This window comes from Aulostomus chinensis, chromosome 10 (assembly GCF_037954235.1).
Source record: "Aulostomus chinensis isolate RoL2024-O1b breed Wild chromosome 10, RoL_Achi_v1.0, whole genome shotgun sequence".
Classification (NCBI taxonomy): Eukaryota; Metazoa; Chordata; class Actinopteri; order Syngnathiformes; family Aulostomidae; genus Aulostomus; species Aulostomus chinensis.
Window position 1 is genome coordinate 20,755,434 of NC_141329.1, and position 21,869 is coordinate 20,777,302.

General features: G+C 41.5%; 1 protein-coding gene across 1 annotated transcript; it reads right to left on the reverse strand.

Moving 5' to 3' along the window:
- Positions 1-6,512: 6,512 nt before the first annotated feature.
- On the reverse strand, positions 6,513-19,666 carry tgfb1a (transforming growth factor, beta 1a). Its single transcript, XM_086216378.1, has 6 exons — positions 17,761-19,666; positions 11,005-11,289; positions 10,667-10,901; positions 9,698-9,848; positions 7,766-7,876; positions 6,513-7,661 (listed from the first exon to the last, which is right to left on the reverse strand). The coding sequence occupies exons 1-6, from the start codon at positions 18,089-18,091 to the stop codon at positions 7,614-7,616; spliced, it is 1,161 nt and encodes a 386-aa protein (XP_086072504.1). The 5' UTR covers positions 18,092-19,666; the 3' UTR covers positions 6,513-7,613.
- Between the last annotated feature and the right edge of the window lie 2,203 nt (positions 19,667-21,869).

The window sequence follows — 21,869 nt, forward strand, 5'->3', positions numbered from 1 at the left end:
GGTGCACAGCATACTATGCTATGCAGTGTTGGCCTTATGTGTAGTGAGGAATATAAAACCCTATAGTGAAAAAGTAGTGTCAGTGTCACGGAGGAGGATTTATTAGCTGTTATGTCATCTGCAGCAGGCTGGAGTACTACAACAGGCTGTTCACAGGTCTGTCCAAGACCACAATTGATCCAGAATGCTGCCGCAGGAATAGAAGACAAGGAAAAGAAAAGCTCAGACCATCACTCCGGTTGTCAGATCTGAGCGAGTCAACTTCAAGACACTATTAATTGCTCATAAATCACCAAACACCCTCAAAATATCAAATCGCATGAACTGGTGCAGACACCTCAGGTTCCCAAGAGTAAAACTAAAACTAACAAAGCTACTTTTACCGACTATTTTTCCCAACTTTGGAAAACTAAAAAGAGCATTTTTACGCTCTCAAATCTGAATAAAATAAAATAAGGTAATTTCATTAGTCACATAACAGGGACTTCTTTTGGTGTTAAACAGCAAAATGAAAACAAAAATGGAGCACCTGCAATATGGAAGTAGGAAAATGTACATATATAATAAAAACAAGGAAACAGTACTCATAAGGGGAAGTAACATATGTAGCAGTGGACATCCAGACGTGGTAGGGGAGGTTGTGTCTGACTTTGGCATGTCATCGTCGCCAATTTAACATCTCGGTCATCCAAAAGAAAGTATTTTCACATTGCAGAAAAAGCACAGCAGACTGAATATTGGTCCGCTGGCCAAAATCTGACCGAGGTCTGAGGTTATTTTCACACCTCCTATTATAGTTAGGACCAAACCAGGATTACCCACAGTGCTTTGCATTTTTAAAATCAAACTTATGACTTATATTTTTGAAATTGCTTGGAACTGATGATCTTATTATTTATTAATTGCTTGTGGTTTTGATGTTTATATTTGAGTAACTGTGGCAGTTTGTCAGTCATACATTTGTGTGAACCACACAGTCTTGCTGAAGTTGTATCCAAACAACTCTGAGCCCTAAATAAAGGATGTTTACCTTAAAAATAAACCTTTTAAACAGTGGTTTAAATATTTTTAGCTAGCTGAGCATGAGAATAGAACACACTTCCACACGCTGCAGGAAAGTTAGGAGTGAAATTGCAGAGAATAAGAGCTGAACGCTTGATTACCCAGAATTATGAGTTAAATCTCAGGTTAGAAACCTCAACTGAGTCAGACGTTTACATCAAGAGCGAGCGCAGGCTTGTGGCTATATTTTCATACCTATTATGTGCTTATGGAGAGAAATCTATGCAACTGAGATCGCTTTAGAATTTGATTCTTTCTGGTCTTGCAAAACTCCCTTCAGTACACTCAAGTTGGCCATGTGACAAATTGCCGAAAAAACTGTAAAACCTATCACCTTAGAAGAAACTCCTCAATCCCCTAAACCAAACATTTTTGGTAAATGCGCAGAGGAAAGCCGAAGGATCAAAGGCGTGAGAGTATTTGAAGGGCTGAATGGAGTCTGTGGCTGCACATATGTCAAAGCAGGACGCTTTTAAAGTTGGACAGGCTCAAAGACGTCTGTACTCCCACATATTCCCATTTATTTTAAAAGTCTAAATTGCTCTCTGCTTTTGAAATCTGCTCTAAAACTGAATGTTCTTTGTTTTCCTGTCATGTAAATCAGGTCAGTAGTTTATTTAAGATTTTCCACCATCGACTGTACATAGAAACAGACGTCAGTCGAGCTCCCCGAAAGCTAAATTGCCGTGATATCACAAGGGGTTGTCCATATCACGGATGTGCTGGCTTCATTTTTGCACCCTGGGAGGAGGTTGATACAAAGCCTATGAATCCCACTATCTCTCCTTCCATCCACTGGTGTAGATTTCTACATCAGAGTTGTGTGATTAAACTGCTATTTCGGGGCTGGCCCTACTCTACAGACAGTTGACAAATAAAGGAAAATCCAACATGCTTTACTTAAGTGTTGAGTCACCAGAACCGCTTCACTTTGCCTTGGCAGAGGTTCTTCAAGTCTCTGGAATGCTACTGGGAAATATTCTTCCGAAATATATTCATTTGGGTTGAAATCTGGTGTCGGAGAACACCATAGCTTATTAGTCTTATCCATTTATTGATGCTTCTATTCTGCATGGAATCCTCTGTGTTAAATTTAGTCAGGTTTTTCCCCATTCATCCCTCATCTGTAGAATCTACAGTGTCGTCTCTGTAGAGTGAAATCCTCTCCTCCTATCCTCCTGAGAGATGTCGGTTGTTTATAGGGGTAGATTGTCCCTCTGTGTCCAGGGACAGAGAGAGAGAGAGAGAGAGAGAGAGAGAGAGAGAGAGAGAGAGAGAGAGTAGAAAAAGGAAGGAAATGGAGGGGCGGAACCGCGAGAAGGAGTCAGTCCAGAGATATAATTGGTACCTTCCCTTTTTTAGCAAACATTTCTTACTTACTGAGGTCCAGCAAAATGAGTCAGTGTTTCATAACCACACTCAGACCCTCAGACATACTTTCCCTTTGTACTTTTCTCTTTGAAGAGGGTTTGAGTCTCACGGCTCTGTTTGATCCTGCGTGTACTCAGTTAGCTACTGGTCACGAGCGCGAAGTGACAGATTCTTTGTGAATTAAAAAAAAAAAAAAAATTCAGTTAATTAGTTTCACAGACATTACTGTTGAGCTAATCGACTAGAAAGCAGAGGGTGTGTGGTCCTGCTCTATCTATATCCTCACTCTACATCTGTTTTCTTCCCTTATTACACACCATGTTTTGTTCAGGTGATAACACAAAATGGCCAGGGAGCGTCTTCAAAGAGTTTGCAGGGGTTAACAAAAGAAAAAGATGGGAGAAAGCAGAGAAAAGAAGCGATATGGCGCTCTGACTCATACCGTGATAACCATCTTGAGTTAGGGTGTGAAGTGAGAGAGGGGTGGTGGCAAAGCAAATTGGATGGGGAAAACCCGGCTGATCTCCTTTGCATATTCAGCAGAAATGGAAAACCTCTCAGTTCTACTTAGGTTTGTAAATATTCAGAAATATTCAAAGTTGGAAACTTTCCTTGGGAATTAATGGAAATTAACTGGGTTATCTTAGTGCAGGAAGTAGTGACTGTATTTTACTGAATAGGGAATTTTTTTCTGTTTTTATAAAAAAAAATTGTCATGAGCTTTAACTTGTTCCCTCAACTGAATAATTTCATTGCCACAAGATACAATTTAATTGCTGAACTCTTCTGGCAGCTCCAGACCTCCTTCAGAAATCTATCAAATCAAAATGACATTCAGTTAAATGTCTTTAACTGATGTAACTCACATCAATAACATGTTTGTTTTTTTTAATAAAAAGAAATGTTCATGATGGTGAATTATCGGTCTTAAAATGAAACCGACACTGAAATGAAATGGGGACAAAATAACTCCCAAACCAGTTCTAAGTGTGAATATAGGCTGGCCTGTTTGCCGATTGGTGTATTTATATAGATGCAGCACCTGGAGCAACAATGGCCCTCAGCAGCTGTGTGTTTGTGAAGCAGAGCTGAGCAGCAGCAGGACACCAGGGTGTGTTATTAAGGTCACAGTCAGCTGTGTCTGAGTCTACAGGAATTACACCAGTCCGCTTTACTGCCCCCACTTTTAATGACCACTTGTGGCAAAAGATCAGTGGTCATATAATTGCACATGTCATAGATGTTGTCATAAGACACAACCCAAAATAGCATTTCAAGACCGGCGGCAGGACAAATGAGAGTAGCGTGATCAACTCGTTAAAAAGAAGAGAGAGAGAGAGAGGGAGAGAATGTTTCAGGCAGCTTTCCATTAAACCAGGCTTTTCAATTTTTACAGATAAAAGGAGATGAAAAACAGCACACCGATGCTATAAAGGCTCAATTATGGCAAAAGTGAATTTCTTCCTTGCTCTGATGAAGCGCAGCACCGCAACAACTTGAGGGTTACTCATCGTCATAAAACCTCAGCACAAGGCTTGCATTAGTGATAAAGGAACACCTGCCCGATTTACAAATGCAGCAAGCATTCCTTGCTTTTTTTCCCCTGTGGTGTAACACTCACACATGCTACGGTGTACACTTTTTTCCTTTCTCTGGATGGAGCAAATTCTGGGATGTGCTTCGATTTGTGGCAGGAGATGTCAGCAGTTTGTTTCAGTGCCATTAAAAGCCCGAGGGCTTGAAAGGAAGCAGCTGCTGAGAAATTAACATTGGTTAGAGGGATAAGCCTACTTGAGTTTGACTTCCCTCTGGGACCGTTCCATTAACACCATGACAGATTTATGAGCCTCCTGACATTCATACCTTTTTCTGGACATCACAGGGAAAGTGAAGTGGAGATGCTTGCCTTTTCAGAACCGTTTTTCTATCACCTCTTCTCCTTCAACAAAACACACCTTTTGTTTTCTCAGGCCTGGTAATGATCCTGTTTTCGTGAAGAAAAAAATGTTTTAATGTTCCCTGCCAAGATAACATAATGTGCCTCGGCACCATTAAAAAGCAAAACCTGGCAACAGATCTGTCGCAATCATTTTGAGAGGTGAGACAAAAGGAGTTTCAATTATGCTGATCGTGTTTCATTTTACTGTGTTTATCTGCCTTCAGAAGGGAACATTTCTACGCTTTCCAGAAGAACCCTGGGTAACATGACCAGCTTTGGAACAAGATAGCACGAATCACTGTCACCTTGTTAGCAGCACAAGCATCCGGCACGCCGAAAGCTTATATAAAGCATTTCATGTGCCGGAGCCGCGGCTGTGTGTCAGCGGGTTCAGTGTTTTCATGTGCATGTGTAGTATGTGCGTTTAATTTTCCATGTAGTCACTGCCCTTAAGTCTGGGACTTACCAACGGGTCTGAACCTGCTCTCCTCATTCCCAATTCAGCCTCACGGGTTGCCAGTAATCCCTGGAGTACTGAGGGAGAGGGGTGGGGCTGGTATGGTGGGGGTGGGGATGGACAAGGTGCATGGAGATAGTAAAAAATGTTGTTATGGCTTGCATCCATAAAGTTAGAAGCATTGCCAAGAGCGGGGGTCGTGCATCCAGGAATTCTGATGTTAGCTTAGCCGCTGGTGAAGCCCCGCAGGCCTTGCTACTCAGTCCAGAGTAAACAGGCATCCACTGGTTGCTCAGAAATAGACCACACACACCTGGCAGATGCCACTTTTCCACTTGTGAATCTGACATGGAACAGTCATTGCTTAGTGCACGACCTGGGTTTCTTTCAGTGGGGTACTGTATATCCCATCAGCAGTGCTAAAATTGTGGGGTGGGTGGGGGCAGAGGTAGGATATATCCAACTCATTAGTTTTCTGAAAATTGAGTAACCAAAATTAGACATATCATAAACAAGACAAAACTATGTGTAAATAGGGATTTGCCAATAGAGCACACAAAAATGTCTACACACATATATGTATTTTGTGTTTCAAGTCCTCCGAGTAGGTGTCTCAGCTCACGTCTAAAGCTTTTCCCCCTGCATCACTGCTTTGTGACTCAAGACAGAGCTAGCCATGTAAATTTAGCTGGAAGCTAATGGTGACTGATGGCTAACAACGGAAACAACTACCCCCAAAAAATGGCCATTTCAAAACTTTAGAGTGCATCATCCAGTTTAATCTACAAACCCTTTAATTTTAGGTAAAAACAAATAGATTTGAATACTTTGAGTTCAGCTGCCATTCACAGTCGCACCAGGCACAACCAACTGGCAAAGAAGTTGCTCACAATTGTCTGCGCTTGCTCATGTTAAATGCCAAACCAACAATGTTATAGCTTGTTTTTTGGTCAAACTTAAGAGTTTGCGGAATATGTGTCACGATCCCTGTCTCGTGCTTCCTGTTTTATTTTGTAGTCATGTCCTGTCTTCCTGACCTCCCTCCTGTGATTACCTTATGTGTCTCACCTGGGTGATTGCACCGCCTGTGTCTCTTTTTCCCTCATGCATTTAACCTCTGTGTTTCCCCTGACCGGGGTTGGTCCATTGTCGTGTTTCGTTGCGTTGTTGCGTGTGATGTTAGGTGTTGCGTGTCTTTTGTTCATGGTGTCACTAACCACATTTCAGTCTCCAGTCTCAAGTCAAGTCATCAGTCTCCAGCTCTCACGTCAAGCCTCCAGTGTCCTCATCTCAAGTCACCCCGTGAATCAATAAAAACTCTTTTTGTGCACCATCCTACAGTCTGCTTTGGGTCTACTTCACCCCTCACCACCCACACGTAACAATATGGAGGTTACAACTGGATAAAGGAAGATGTGGATTGTAACTTGATGTGTTTGAGCATTTGTAAAGGATGTTTTTGGACAGTTTTGTTGTTGTTAGCCATAAGATTTCATTAGCGACAAGCTATATATGTTGTTGGCTCTTTCTGCATTCTGGAGACACAAAGAAGTAATCCACAAGACACCTATTTGTGAGTACTTTAGAAGCAAAATACACTTTACATATACATGCTCTGACAAGCAAACACACACACCTACTCTACTCAGATGACAGCTCACAAAAACTTTCCACTCTGACATGATAATTTAATGTCAGTGTTTATTCCATTTTTGAAAGTATTTACAAATACAAATTATACTGCACTATAAAAATAAACTGGAAAAAAGTGTTCTTTTATGTCTAAAACTGTCACGGAATTACCTCAAGAGAAATGAATTGGGCAAAAGGCGTCACATTTCAGATTAAAGTAAAAAATAAAAGGCAATAAACTGCTGCTAATTTACTGTGGCGATTTAAAAAAAACAACAGCAAATGTAAGTTTTGAATGTCTTTTCCCTAGAACAGCAACATTCCCAGTCACTCACTGTCGAAAGAAAACAAGCTGGCTTTAAATCTCAATGGAGTGAAAAACATGCTATCACCACTGACGTCAGTCATGACTAAGACAGCATGGAAAAACGACAAGCTGACATTCAACTATGAACACAAATTGTAACAAAAAAAGCCCTATAAGAATCACGTGGGTTTAAAAAAACAAACAAAGCAAGTACAAGTGATGCGTGTGAAACGTTGCTGAGAGCTCGAGCTACTCAGTCAGAGGGAGTTCTCACAGGTCGGACTGTCCTTGTGGTTGTCTGCTGTCCTTTATGCTGCAGATATTTTATCCAGGAAAACCCCAAGAACCACTGTTTTCCATACCTGGGATTTAGCACCTTTCACTGTGACTTCTGGAGGTTGAGGTGGCAGAAATGTCCTAACCGTTCGTGCAAGCGTTCTTCCATCTTGGTCACTTTGGTCCTTGTGTCCGTTATATTATCCTTTTTAACACCTTTTTTTAAGTACAAAATTTGAGCTTTTTCCGGGGTACTTTTATACATGAGTACAATGTCTTTACAGAGCTGTTCATTTGACAAATAAATTAATCAGTTTCAGGAAAGATCTTTTTACTACTGTAAGGAAAAAAGTATATACACATAGAAAATATTATCAATGATATTTATATAAAAGAAGTCCATGGCTTCCAACATGATAATGGCAGGGCCAGCATGAGGAAAGGCAGACAACAAAGATCTTGTTCTTCTTGTCCTCTCTTGTCTGTTAGATGCTCCAGTCAGTGGTCTCAAACATGACCTCTTCCATTTATGTTTGAGGGGAAGCAGAGCGTCGCGCTCTGTTGTATTTTTAGCTACATTTGCAGGACTTCACGATCATATTTGACAACTGCTCCACCTGAAAGCGAAAATCAACAGCGATGTGATAAATCATCTCCAAGTGTTGCTTTCACATGAGGGTTTCTTGTAAACATTTCACCTCTGACTGAATGTCATAGATACCTTGTGTTGCCGGCCCACGTAGTAAAGAATTGGAAGCGGTTCCAGCGCCTGCGGAACACAGCAAGGCTGAGCTGAGGCTCCTGGGTTGTGATGCTTGTACAGAGCCAGAATCTGTAAACAATTAGGGGGAAACAAGAAAACAGAGAAGTCAGCGCCGCGTTTCATCACTGACATGGTATGTGAAAAGGCAAGGGCAATAGTAAAGGGCTAGATTTGAGAGGATTTACAAGGTCTTACTTAGAAAATAGAGGATAAGGGATACATGGGTGCTAATGCTTCCTATTCTTCTAAGACAAGAGGCAATTTTAGGGCAACTGTATTTTGGACCTCTTTCAGGGCCTTTTTTTTTGGTGAGAAATAATTAACTTCTCTGGGGAGGGAACCTCTGTGGGGCCCTGGAAAAACTGCTGGGCGGGGGTTCAACTGATTGGCCTGGACGGGACTCAGAAGTTGACATAATGGATGTGAATAAATGAACTGAAAAAGTTTTTGCTGCGGCTTTGACGGCGAGTTAGATTCCAAGTAGCAAAGCAAAAATTATTAACTAGGAGGAACTGCTGTGTTGCAGTTATGTTTGTTATGGTCTATTTTACTCCTTTTTCTTCTGCTACTTGTTCCACGTTGTTGTGGTAAATTTGTGGTTTCCGTCATGGTTGAGGCTTCTGTCAACTCGTGAGTTTGTGAAACAGATTCTACATGGCAGTGTAAACAGAAAGACTGAATGGCCAGTTTAGGGCCATTTCTGTGAATTTTTGTGGCATTGGGCAATGCCAAGGGTTTTTGCTGTGGAAAACCATGTAAGAAAACAACATAGTGGTGCTAATTTCAGGGAATCCGTTAATGACATCCTGAGGTCCCAGGGCTGATAAAAAAAACTGATTTACAACACTCACAGTTGTCATTTGGGTTTGCTGCGGGACGAAAGGGATACCTTAAACCACTGTGAGCCCCGTGAGACAAAAATACTGTCATGAATTGGATGTCATTTGTTTCATGGAGGTTTTTATTTCATGCCAGTTATGTACAAGTCAAGTTGATGTAGCCAACAGAGGTAAAATCTCAGAATTCATGGAAATTGCCATTAGAAATATTGTAAACAGACTTTTGTGGTCATTTACAATAAAAGCATGCAAATATTTATTTGTTTTTGTGTGATTATGTTTGAAATTACCTTAAAATATTTGTTTCTTAGTAGTTTGTCAATTGATTTTCTCTCTGTCTATATTCGATTCTATCCAGTATCAATCAGCCAGGATTTGACCTGATGTTGGTGGCCAAACAAGAAAAGTCATCGAATCGTCAAACTTACAGTTCACCCTATAGAGGCACAATAACATCTGTGCTAAATCTCATAGCAGTACACCGGACTGCTGAATGTGGTGATATCAGTCCAATCCACAAAGTTACACTCATGTTGACGCCACGGGAAAGACCCTCTGAAAACCGTTAATGCGAACTGGAAGAGTCTAAACCTTGATCTTTTGATGATGCTAGATGAAAACCTTTTCTTTCTCTTTTTTATTTTCCGGGCATCGATAATGTTCTATCAAATTTTGTGGAAAACCCCTCTGTGGTGCTGGAGATAAGGGTCAAAGGGACCAAAGTCTGTTGGCTTTCTCCTCTGGAAATCGTGATTGTTAAAAAAAACAACTACAATTCATCACATGGTGGAGATTTCAAGTTTCAGTCATTGAACAAATTGATTAATCTGCCAATCATTTAAGTGATTGTTTAAATTCATAATAATTCCTCTCTCTCATATGAGGCTTCAATATTTTCTGTGTTCGTCACTAATTGCGTTTTGATTCAAAACAGTTCTTCAGAGATGATGGAAGGGAAAGTTTTCAGAAATCCTCCAGACTGAACTGCCAAAGCATCTTGTCTTATTCAACTATTCAACCATGTAAAACACAGAGAGGTGTTGCAGTATACCTGAGAATATTTGTTTTCAGCATTCCAGATGTAGGTGCAGGACCCCATGCAGTAGTTGGCGAGGTAGCCCGTTGGCTTATGTATCCACTTCCAGCCCAGATCTTTCCTGAAGTCGATGTACAGGCTCCTCACGCAGCAGGTCTCTGTCTGGCTGCGCTCGAGAAAACACGGAAATATCTTTTTAGTGAAGTGTAGGAGCAGATGGTGTGGAGAATTTTTGAGCATCGCAGCTGTAGGAAATGAATGAGTTGCACGCAGGGTTTTAAGCTGGACCAAGGACAGTTTTAACTGACCAATCCCATGATTGCATGGCCAGCAGCTGAATATGAGAGGTGAATTGACTAAAATTAGTTTTTGAGAGATATATATATATATATATATATATATATATATATATATATATATCCCTCCTTCTGGTCTCACAGCATTGTGATACATTTAAGGATGAACAGGTGACACCCAGTGTCTTATCACCCACATGAGAGCCAGTGAGTTAATGATTTTTCTTTTTTTTGGTGGATTACTCTTCCCATAGAGAACTGTGACACACATCCCCATAAATGTTATGATATACAATTGGGTTTCATTTGTTCTACTTTCTATATATCAACTGAATTTTATTGTTAAACCAAAGTGCCTGGGAGACAACACTGCTTGGCGCGTGATTTGGTGTATTGTGCAACGCCCTCCATCAATGAGGCAATGGTTCAGGTCAAAACTAGTGAGAAAGTAGGGTGTTTCCACTGAACGTGGTAAGCGTCCTTGAGCAAGGCGAGAGACTTCCAATCAGCTGCCATATTATGGAGCACGTCACCCTTCTGACGTAAATGCAGTCCATTAAAAGACACATCATAGATGAGAAGCACTCCCCCCCCCCCCCCCCCACACACACACACACTCACACTCTTAGATTTTTAAGTTGCAAACCAAAATAACAACAGAATGTGTCACATAGGCAGGGTTACTTACGCTGTACAGGTGTCCCTGGTTTCCGTGGAGCGTTTCTTTCGTGAAGTGACGTTGCTGTTACTGTTTTGAGGGATTGACATAGTCAGGATGTAGGGTGGTTGTCGTGTCATCTGTTCTATTATTTCTTTGTCTCCCCTGTCGGTGGTGATTCCAGAGATGGAGAAACTGAAACCACTCTCAACAGTCGTCTGGCCACATTCACAGTACAGCCGGAGCTGGAAACCCTGCTCATCCTCTGCTCGAACAGAAATTCAGATTTTAAAACTAGTTGTTATATTGCGACTGGACACATCCACATTATTTGATAGATCTTTGAGTGCACTGTGTGTTGAACTCACCGGCTCCATTGAGCCATTTCTGTAAGGTTTCGGTGACATCAAAAGACAGCCACTTGTCTCTCCACTGGTTTGTGATGAAGCGAGAGGCGAGGTAGCGGGCAGAGGTACCCAGACCCTGATACAGTTCCACCCGCTGCTCATTGGGTATGGCTGTTTGCTTGATTAGCATCCGTAGTTCTGCACTGGTCAGCAGGCGGTAATCCCCAACACTTTGACGAATCTTGGAGATGTTGAAGAACATTGGAATGGTTTTGGAGTTCTTGGTGTTCTCTGTGACATTTTTTCCTATTAGTAGTTGAAGAAAAGGTAGTTACTTATTTCTATATGTTACAGAACTTTTTAGGGCAAGAAAAAGATCACACAGATCATGGCCAAACTTTATTTGAGCTGCCTATAAAAACAGGAGGAAGTATTTGAATGGTATTAAACACCCCTGTTCTCCATGGCTCCTCCCTTAATCACTATCACCACCAAAGACATCCTCTAATCACTGGCATTTGCAGAATGATAATAACAAACATTTTTGATGGATTTTAAATTAGTTTGGTTGGATGACTTCATATTGCCTTAATGGAGGTATGTGCTGTCTGGGTGCCCTCTGAGATATCCTGCTAACAAACACACAAGGTCTTATAGAGCTGGGCTGATACAAGTGTCCCAATTCGATTCTATCACAATACTTGGGTGGTGTTTTGATGTAAATTGGGATTCTATGTCATATTTATGTGTTATTTTTATTTGCTTTTTTGAATGTGGATTGTCTTCCATAGCCACCTGATAGCAACCTCCAATTTTACTTACAAACACATGCGTACAGTATTTACTTATGTATTTTATATCATAAAACAAAACGTTGTGAGAGCTATTGACCCTTTTTTCAGGCATTTAAAAATTCATTCATTCAAAAATTCCACTGATTTTATAAAGAGGGGCCCAGATATGAAACAGTCCTTACTTACTCTCAGGTTTTAAAGACTCTCTCCATCCTATTGTTAAAAAGCTTGCCCAAGATTCTACACTTTAGCTTTGTTTGGGGTGAGATTGGTCCTAATTGAACTCCAGATTTAGTAAATACAACTCTGAGCTCACTACATACATGATGACTGTAGTATTACATATGGTTATTACAAGACTTTAATTTCAAACATCAGTGGAACACATGAATTTTCCCAAATTCTGAACACACAGTAATAAAATTAAATAAGTGCAGTGTTACTCAGCAATCAGCTGCAGCCAAATACTCATCTGTTCCAGCTGCTGACCACAGAGAGCGTTTTGTTTTCTCTCTCAATTGCTACCCATATTTGTAACTTTTATACACATGCCTGCCTGCTCGTATCATGGAAGGAGGCACATCCCCCCTGCAGGGCCTGATAGAAAACAGAGCTGCATGTCATAAATCTACCAGATTACAAAAGATTAAGTAAATCAGATATCGTCGCCTTCTTAAAATAATCGCCTATGTCATGTTTTCAAATTTTTCAGAAAAACCCCCAAACTTTAGATAAAACACCATAAGGGGTTAGAAGGTGACGATATGTGACTTTGATACCCGAAGGATGTAAGATGCACAAGTTAAATGCTGCAGAAAGAGAGCGGGTAGAGGAGAGTGGGTAGAAGGTTGGGGGGGGGGGGGGTTGCAACACCATCAATGCAAAGAAAACAGCGAAGTGAAGAATGCGCTCGTATGACTTTAGCACATAGTTGTGAGAGGGGTGGGGAAGCGGTGCACAGGAATCGGAGATGTTTATCAATGGAGCCTGGTCTGGCCCTGATCCAAAACCTTCTACTTTGCCTCAGCCTGCCAAAGCTGCGATTCTCTGCTCTCAAATCCAGGAATTACTCCTTGACAGCATTTTAGCCTCACACACTCGATCCAGGCCGTACCAGGATCCTGCATGTCACGGCTACTTGTGTATCATTTATCAGAATCAGCACTGTTACTGACTATAGGTAGTATTTCATCCTTTGTAATGAAGCCAAACTGAAACCAAAAAAGAGCTGGTGTGGGGTGTAAAGGGGAAATGAGATGACATTTAAGTTGTCCCACCCAGAGAAAGAAGAGTCAAATGTCAGGATATAAGTGCATGAACTGAAAAACACACCTTCGCATCAGTGTATGTGGACGGACTGGCGATGAGGTACTGAGAAACGAGTTGAATTAAGTCAACTGATATAAATGTGTTAAGGGTTAGAGAAGTGTTTACGAAACAGGAAATTAGATCACTTCCCCTAAGAAGCGTATTAGCTGCGGTGCCATAATTATGGTGAAGCTTTGTCCTCACTTCTACTTTCTAATTAACACAGTTTACATTGTCCCTAGAGGCCTTTTAGGGGGAAAGCACAACATTTTGGGGGAATAAAGTATAAAATTCTCAATGCTTGGCAGGAAAGGCACCTTATGCTTCCAACTATAGCTAACACCCTAGCCTGCGTACTAACCAACTTGGGTGTGGGAGGATTTTGTTTTGTGTTGAATCAGAGCCTATCCGCAGGTAAGCCGGGGACAGCTGTTGTGACAGGTAGGGAGGCAGCTCTGTAATTACCAGTGGGAGGAACCAGATTCCAGCAACACGCTAAATACCTGCCTCCTTCATATGCTCAGCTCCACCCTCCCACAGCCTGCTCATTGATGTCTCGTGACCCTCCTCAAGTTTTACACTTGCCACTCTTCCACCAGTATTCTCCATCACCGGCTTAGAGAAATTTCATTTAATATAATTAGTGATGCATTTCCAGAGAAGTGAGCTCATTCTTACTCTGGAATGGCACAAATGGACATGCTCCAAAGAAGAAAATAATTCCCTCTGTAAACAAGCTGAATTACTTTTGGAGCAGCACCATGTTAAACAGGAGATTTGAGATGGAGGAGGAGAAGGAGGAGGGTGACTGCTAACTTGCTGAAGGAATTTAGTTTTATCCACAATTACCAGCATGGAGAACAAATCTAAAATGCACACAAATATGCATCCCTGTAGGCAGTTAAGGTGTATCAGGAACGTGTTAGTCATCCAATAAAAAGAACCGCAAATTAAAGTGACGAACAGGACTGGTAATGAATATGAAAAAAGTCTTGTTCTCTTGTTGGATTCTGCACTAATTGCTTTATTTTGCGTCTCACAGAAGAGCAGAAGTGTCTTCCACACCCTCCTGGTTGTGTGTGTGTGTGTGTATGTGTGTGTGTGTGTGGTGTGTGTATGTGTATGGTGTGTGTGCGTGCGTGTGTGTGTGTGGTTGTGTTTTAAATAATTGCAAAGTATTTCTTGCTGGGCCCCCACACCTACACTCACACATTTGGTGTTCATCCTTTCCAAGTTTATGGAAGGTTTACTCTGTATAAAAGAAGCCATGCTGAGGGTTAAGACAGTGGATGGGTGTTCTCTGGCATTCCACTGAGGTAGGAAACACATGCTCCCCATGGGCACCGCTTGCACCGGACCTGAGTCACTCACGATCTCAGTGGCCATCAGCCTGCCTTCCTTCCTGCCAAGCTGCCCTGTCACAAACACAAACATGTAACCACTCTGATAATAAGCGCAGGAAGCCTAGCAAAGAGGTTAGGACATAGTCAGGGAATGAAACAGAAATGGCCAGGGAGAAATAGAAAGAGATATGATGGAGAGCAAGTGACAGGATATGCAAGGGAGAACCTGATGCTCATGTTACAGGAAACCCCCTGATCCCTGAGGAACAAAGGGAAAAAAAGAGAGAATGAAACAGGGTGAGGGTGAAGGAGTGCATTTCATGTCTTCTCTCATCTCATTTTTCCATTTTCCCGCCTGCTTTTTTTGTTTTTACATCAGAGCAGAACCAAATCATCTTTTTCAAACTTCCTTTGTTCTCCGTTAGTTTTTCTGTGTATGTGTCCATCTTCTCAAGCCTTTCTTTTGAAGTGGTGGATAAAGGAGGGATAGAGTGAATGCCTGCCAGATACCGTCAGGAGTATAGACATGTAGAGAACAATGAGGTAAAGACACAAAACCGATTAAAAGATGTTTATCATAACAATTTGCGAGTCATTGCACAATTATACGCCCTACCACCACCACCAACACCACTTTAAACAAAAGAGAAAAAAAAAACAACTTGGCTGAACAAAAAGATCATGCTGAGAAGCCAAACATACAGGTCTAATAAATCAACAAAAATGTTGTGGATACACCAAACACAACACGGAGCATTAGATCAGATGCAACATACACGCCTGCTAACTTGTTACGCCTGTGATCTCTGAACTCTACAAGTTGCCTGAAGATGTTGGGTGAAGATCAGGCGTACACATGCTGAGGGAATTCAGGGTAGAAATTGGAACTGGCAGCAGCCATCGAGAAGATGCTGATCAATGTGAGCTGGAGCTGTAAAATCTGTATATGCCACCACCTGCTTTCAGGCTTGTTGGTGATGAAATTTGGAAGGCCGGCTGCAATAAAATTAGATTGTGAAACATTTGCTTTGAACAACAACATGCCTCAAACCATCTTTGTATGTGAATCCATTAACATTTTGCTTCCAAAGAGCAGCATTGTCCTCTGTAATTATCTATGATGCTAAGTAGCACTTTTCCCTCTTTCTTTTGTCTTTTAACAGAGGACTGTTTTTTTAGTTGAGTTCAACATTTCTAAATCGCTGTTTGTATTGGATTGGTTGTATGATGATTATTTTTTCAGTGATTTTTTTTTTCAAACCTTTGCTGTTTTTGTTGTTGTTTTTTTCCTTTGTTTTTCCTTTTGGATGAACAGTCCATGTCCTGTTTGCATCTAGAAAGTACTCAGACACCACGTAACCACACCAAGGTAAATTTTCACCACTTGCTGCGTTCGGGCCCCGATTGAATCTGCAACCAACAACCGACTTCGCACCCCCGTGCAGATTGGGGGTGTTCGATGGCTGTTCCGTAGAGAGAGAGGGAGGCGAAACCTGAAAATATCTGTATTTTGCACGGAGAAGCAAACAAAGGTCTGTACTATGGTGCAAATACCACTTCCTGCATTCACTAGGTGGCACTAGAGAACACATATTTTTAGTGCTGTCAATAAATTAGACATTAATCTAATCACTTGTTTTGTAATTTATTCTAAACTAATTATGATCGTGATGAGCATTTCAAATATTTCAGTCTAAATGGCTTTTGGTAAATGGGTGATCAACTAAACTGAAAAATTGTCGAGGATGAAATATTCCCCTTCCCTTTTTAATTTCTGGCTGATTAGAAGCAGCAAAGGGGTTATTTTGCTCTTCAGTGTTAACGCTCAGCTCTCTATTGACAATGACTTGAATTCAGCTTGCAAATGTCTTCAGGACCTTCATCAAATGTGAGATGTCTAGAAAATTTCTGACAATATGGAGCCCAGTTAGAACAGTTTCTTGTTCTAGGGCAAAATTGGCCACCTGGCAACAGTAACACTGTTCAACAAAAACTCTCAGGCTTCTCAGTTACTCATCACCAACTTCATGAGGTGATTCTAACCAAATTTTAGATGGATCAGCTCAACCCATGAAGAGGAGCACGTGGAAGTGTAAAAAAAAAGCAAAATAAAAAAAAACAAAACAACCAAAAACAACCCCCATCATTTCCTGTTGCAACGAGGCTGCACTATGACCAACGTGTCCCAAAACATGATGTATTGTTGCCGGTCCATTCTACAACCCCCCTCGCAAGTTTAGTTCAAATCAGCTACATAGTTTTTGCTCAAAATAGACAAAGGCCACCAAAAACAAGAACTTCCTGGTAAAGATAATAATAATTTGCAAGTCTGTGATGCACTTTTTGTTGGCTCATGTTTTTTTTTTTTAAATGTGTCCTGAAAATAATTGCAACTAGATTTATCCTTCTTAGTCAATCAACTAAGTTCGTGGGAAACATTTTTGCTTTTCCAGCTGCTATTGCAACAGATATGAAGGGAGTTTCCTGTAAAATTTCCGTTGAGAAACATAAATGAATGTTGGTAGAATGTAGTTTGGCAGCTTGCAACTGCTACCAAACTAACTGAAGCCTTAAAATGAAAACCATCATTGGTGCATCTCTAGTTTCTTTTCTTCTCTTTGTGAATCTCACATCTGTTCTATTATTTGTCCTTTCCTGTGCATAAGGGTTGTGTAATAAAATCATTGCAGAATGTATCGCAATCTTTTTTGTTGTTGTCTCAGCTTCTGGTCTTGAGATTGTATTGTAATATATCCTGAGATAATTGCAATACATTGAAATTATATCTGTATTCAGAAAGGAGACTAGATTTTGTGATATAGCATTGTTGTTGTTTTTTTTGTGGCTTTAAAGGTTGCAGTTCAGTAAATTTGTGCATTTTTAAAAAAAATTTCCAGCAAATCTAATAACCTCTTCACCATTACATCGCCATTACTGTTGCTTATTTATTCAAAATCATGTTATAATTTTTTTTTTGTGTGAAAACACCGGTAGTCATCCTTGCAACATATCAATTGAATTCATCTATATTTTCCAGCTCTATTTCAGATTATGTTAAATTAGTTCTATTGTCACCTCTGTTTTAAAATTTTCAGTAAATTATGTGGATTACTGCATTATGCTTTGTATCATATTACATTGCAACACACCACAATAAAATCCCATTGTGATACGTAATGTATCAAGAGGTACTTGCCAATAGAACCAAACCCAAGTGTGCATCAGCATATTATTTGACATTTGTAGCACTGTAGTAAAACCATCAGTAATTGTTTTGGCTTTGGCTCACTTTGGCTGTCTTATGTGTTAGTCCAGACTGAAGCAGTACTCACTGGTCATGTTGAACTTGTGCACCACCTTGGCGAAGTACTCCTCCTCCTCTTGTTCTGTGGAGATATCTGTGTGGACCTGGGTCTGCTGCTCCTTCAGCATCTCCTTGGTGCTGTTGTAGAGCGACATCAGCGATGTGGGGATGTCCTGGTCGTCTCCAGCCTGATCTGGCGCAGGTTCCTTTGGCAGACGCAGCTTGCTGAGAATCTGACTCCGGATGGCCTCGATACGCTTTTTCTTCACCATTTCCAAGTCCAGCGTCTTACACGTAGACATGCTACTCCCGCTCCCCACCATGTAGACCACCATGATAGTAAAGAATAAAAGCTTCATGGTGCCAACCTGATTGTTGCAGCTCTTCAACCACTGATCAGTTATTAGAAAGTCCTCCCTCACCTCTTCCCTCACTGCCTGACTCTGGATGCTTAGGGAACAGTGAATCACTCCGTGGAAAGGTGTGACTGACGCAAAGTGTTTACGCACGGCCGAACAACTAAGGCAGTGTGGAGAGTTTCTGAAAATTCAGGACTACTGCTGTGAAAAGCGACTAGCACTTGTGTCGTCTTTGCATAGGAGCAGGTGGAGAGGATCCCTGTGGGTGGACAGACATGGAGTGATGAGCCAGCCTCTGACTCAGCAGCACAGGTAACACAATGACGTCCCAGACTCTGAAGTGAGCCCAGACCTGAGCTGTCATATGCTAACACGGCCCAGCCAAACATGCACACACAGTCAATGACCCCGAGGTTTAGATCTCTATAGTAACCAACTCAACAGAGCTTGTACTTACAGAATAAATCCGATAAGAATATATACACCTCCACTCCACGTGTCTGTCCAGTGTTGTTTTGCCAACCCGGCAGTTCTTCTTACATGTTTCCAAAGAAGAGCCGAGCAAATCTGACTAAAGCTGTTTAACATTCACCGCAATATTTTGGCAGAACTAACTTTGCATTTGATTCAGCTTTCTGTACTCCTGGACTCACAAAGTCTTTTGACACATCATTCAAGACTATTAAAAACAAAGATGTGATGACAAATGCAGTCTCACTCTACAGAAGAGGAACAAAACAGTTTGAGTTTAATGTGAGAAAATGTCTCTGAAGTTTGATCAGATGACCTCTGGCTTCCTTTACAGCCCAGATACAACTCTCAGGGGCTCTGAGTTGGCCCAGGGTTATTCCAACAGCCAAAAAGAAGGGAAAGAAAGACGAGTATAGTATTTTAAAAAAAACTTACTTATTCAGTCAAGCCATCGAGTTTGCCTTCAAGCATCAAACGTCTAAAAACTTCTGACAAACCTTTTTTGCTCTGACTACCCCTTTTTTTTTGTTTTTTGCTGTAACAGCATGTGATCAGTGTACAGCTGCAGTTCACAAGAAAATGCTCTCAACACATCAGATGTCTAACTCACACACGGAGCAGCTGTCTCTATCGCTGTGTCCTCATCCTCAACTACAGTAACACAATAGTGGAAAGCTTCCCAAGCCTGAGATGAAAGCGCTTCAAGTGGGGGATGCTCTCAGAAGATCAGAGCACAGACACAAACTCTCCTTCTGACCTCCCGTAACAAAATCTCAAGTTTGACACACCTTCTTTTGAAGCGAGTGCAGCATCCAGAGCAGGAGTAACAGTCCCTCTCCCAGTCAAGTCCTTCTTTTCCTTCTATCCATCCATCGATATCACCTCATTTGTGCCCTCTGCATCTCTTTCACAGCTTCCCCCTGAGTCTGCTCTGACACAACTCCCTGTTCACACCTCTATTTAACTACACAGCTCTCTCTCTCTCCCTTTCTCCCAGCGTACTGCCCCTCTCCTGGTGCTTGTCAGAGCTTGCTAGTGACAAAGTGATTTGTGGGAGCTCTGAGCTGAGCTAACTTTTCTCTTGCACTCCCTCTCTCCCTTTCTGGTTCCTGTTACTTGTCTAATAGAGCAAAGAGCTCTCCGCCCAGGAAATGAGGGTAACGGCCGCAGTGTAAAACATCTGCTGTTTAACAGAGCTTTGCTGCCTGCCTTCTGTCCGCATTAGGAAGCCAGGAGCACTGAATTACTGACTTTAGAGGCTCCGACTCTCTCACAGTCCCTTGACTGTCTACCACTGTGGCAGTGATGACTGACATGTCAACTTGCCTTGCATGACACTTGTGTCTCGCCAGCTGACCGCCGCTTTTACCTGGTGGCTGTGAAAGTGAATGAGTGCCAGGCCAAAGGACTGAGCCACTTGCCAGTTGCGGGTCTAAAAGTGGAACAGTGAACTTCAAGGGATGGAGTGCCAGCAGGGTTGGACCTTGTGGTGTGCTGTCCCAGGTCTGGGTACTTTTTAGAGGTTGGGTTGTGTATTTTCAAAAGGAAGGCTAGACTAAAACAAACAAGTGATGGTTTCAATCTTTTGTCTCTGTCTGTAGAATGATTCATCAAGGAAGTAAAGATAGTAAATTGCCACGATTGAATGTTTGTTCTTGGGATATTTTAGGTTTCTCATACGTATCTATTGTCTTTTTTGTCACTGAGGCACTTGTAAATAATAAGCTATTCATCAAACACTGGCTATGAACGGTGACATTTAAGTGAGGGAAACTCAGGGCAAAAAATCCCCTAAGATACCAACTATAGAAACAGAAAACAATTATCTGTCAGACAAAGATAGTACAGACAATTTCCCCACAGGTGCAGATTACAGATTAGCACTTCAACTAAGAGGCAGAAACACAACTCTCAACATCAACAACTAAAGTCGTTTGTGATGATCGGTGGGTCTGACAGACCTTTGATGGATGTGCACTGCCCCCTAGAGGTCAGATACGGTACATCAAGCCCAACTGGAGCTCTGATTTGCCTCTGGTGTTAACAGCTGCAGACAAATTAAGAAGAAACCCGAATTCGTGTGGAAACAATACAAATGCTTTTACACAGAACAATGGGGTTAGGGGACGGTCAGATGGGTCTGAAAACCATGCAAAGCAAATGCTACGACCTTCACAGTCAATACAATTTAGTGCTCATGAGATTCTGACTCTCTTCCGTTGTTATCAAAAAACAAAATCCATCCATCCACTTTCTACCACTTATCCTATTGAGGGTTGCAGGGGGGCTGGAGTCTATCCCAGCAGCCTTCGGGGATGAGGCAGGGTTCACCCTGGATGGGTCGCTAGTCCATCACAGGACCAATACATAGAGACAGACAACCATTCACACTCACAGTCACACCTACGGTCAATTTAGAGTATCAATCAGCCTCGTCCTCTCTTGATGTCTTTGGACTGTGGGAGGAAGCTGAAGCACCAGAGAGAACCCACCCAGGAACAGGGAGAACATGCAGACTCCACACAGAAAGATCCCGTGCTCAAGACGGAACCTTCTTGCCGTGAGGCGACAGTGCTAACCACTGCACCACTGTACCGCCCAAAAAACGAAATCAAATTAAGTAATGTGTATTGAAGCATGCCCCCCCCCCCATGACATCATCATTGTAAGACCAGGCTCAGGTTGTAAAATACGAGCAAATACACAGAATAAACTTAGATTTATCGTCTATTATGACAGCCACCCTCCAAACCACAGCCATAATATTGGACACCATGAAGAATATTCACACACTGATGACATCTCGCTAGTTCTGCCTGACTAATATTACAGACTCGCTTGCAGCACACAACTTCCTGTGTAGATTTCCTGTATGTACCATGTAGTCAGAGATGATGCCGCTTCAGATGGTATCGGTTCAGTGCGCAAACTTGCTCCAGTTCTTTACCTCATGATAACAATTTAATTTATTTTTTGATCATCAGAAAATGAAGCGTATCTCTAGATATCCAGATAACCTCATAATGAGATGCCAAGGCATGACCTTGAGATAGCTAGATAATTATTTTATGATAACGAGTTAGTATCCTACCATTAGATAAACAAGACAAATTTGTACAAGATGATGATGCTTATCACGAGACAACAGCATCAAAACGTAATTGTAGTCTGGCCTTGCTCAACTTAAGTAACCTCCAAACGAGGTACGCTGGCTCGACATATTTGTATAGAACAAGTTTAGTATTGCAATCATGTAATCACTTCTTTATATAGTGTGTTTAAGAGATGCTGTACTAACACAAATAAA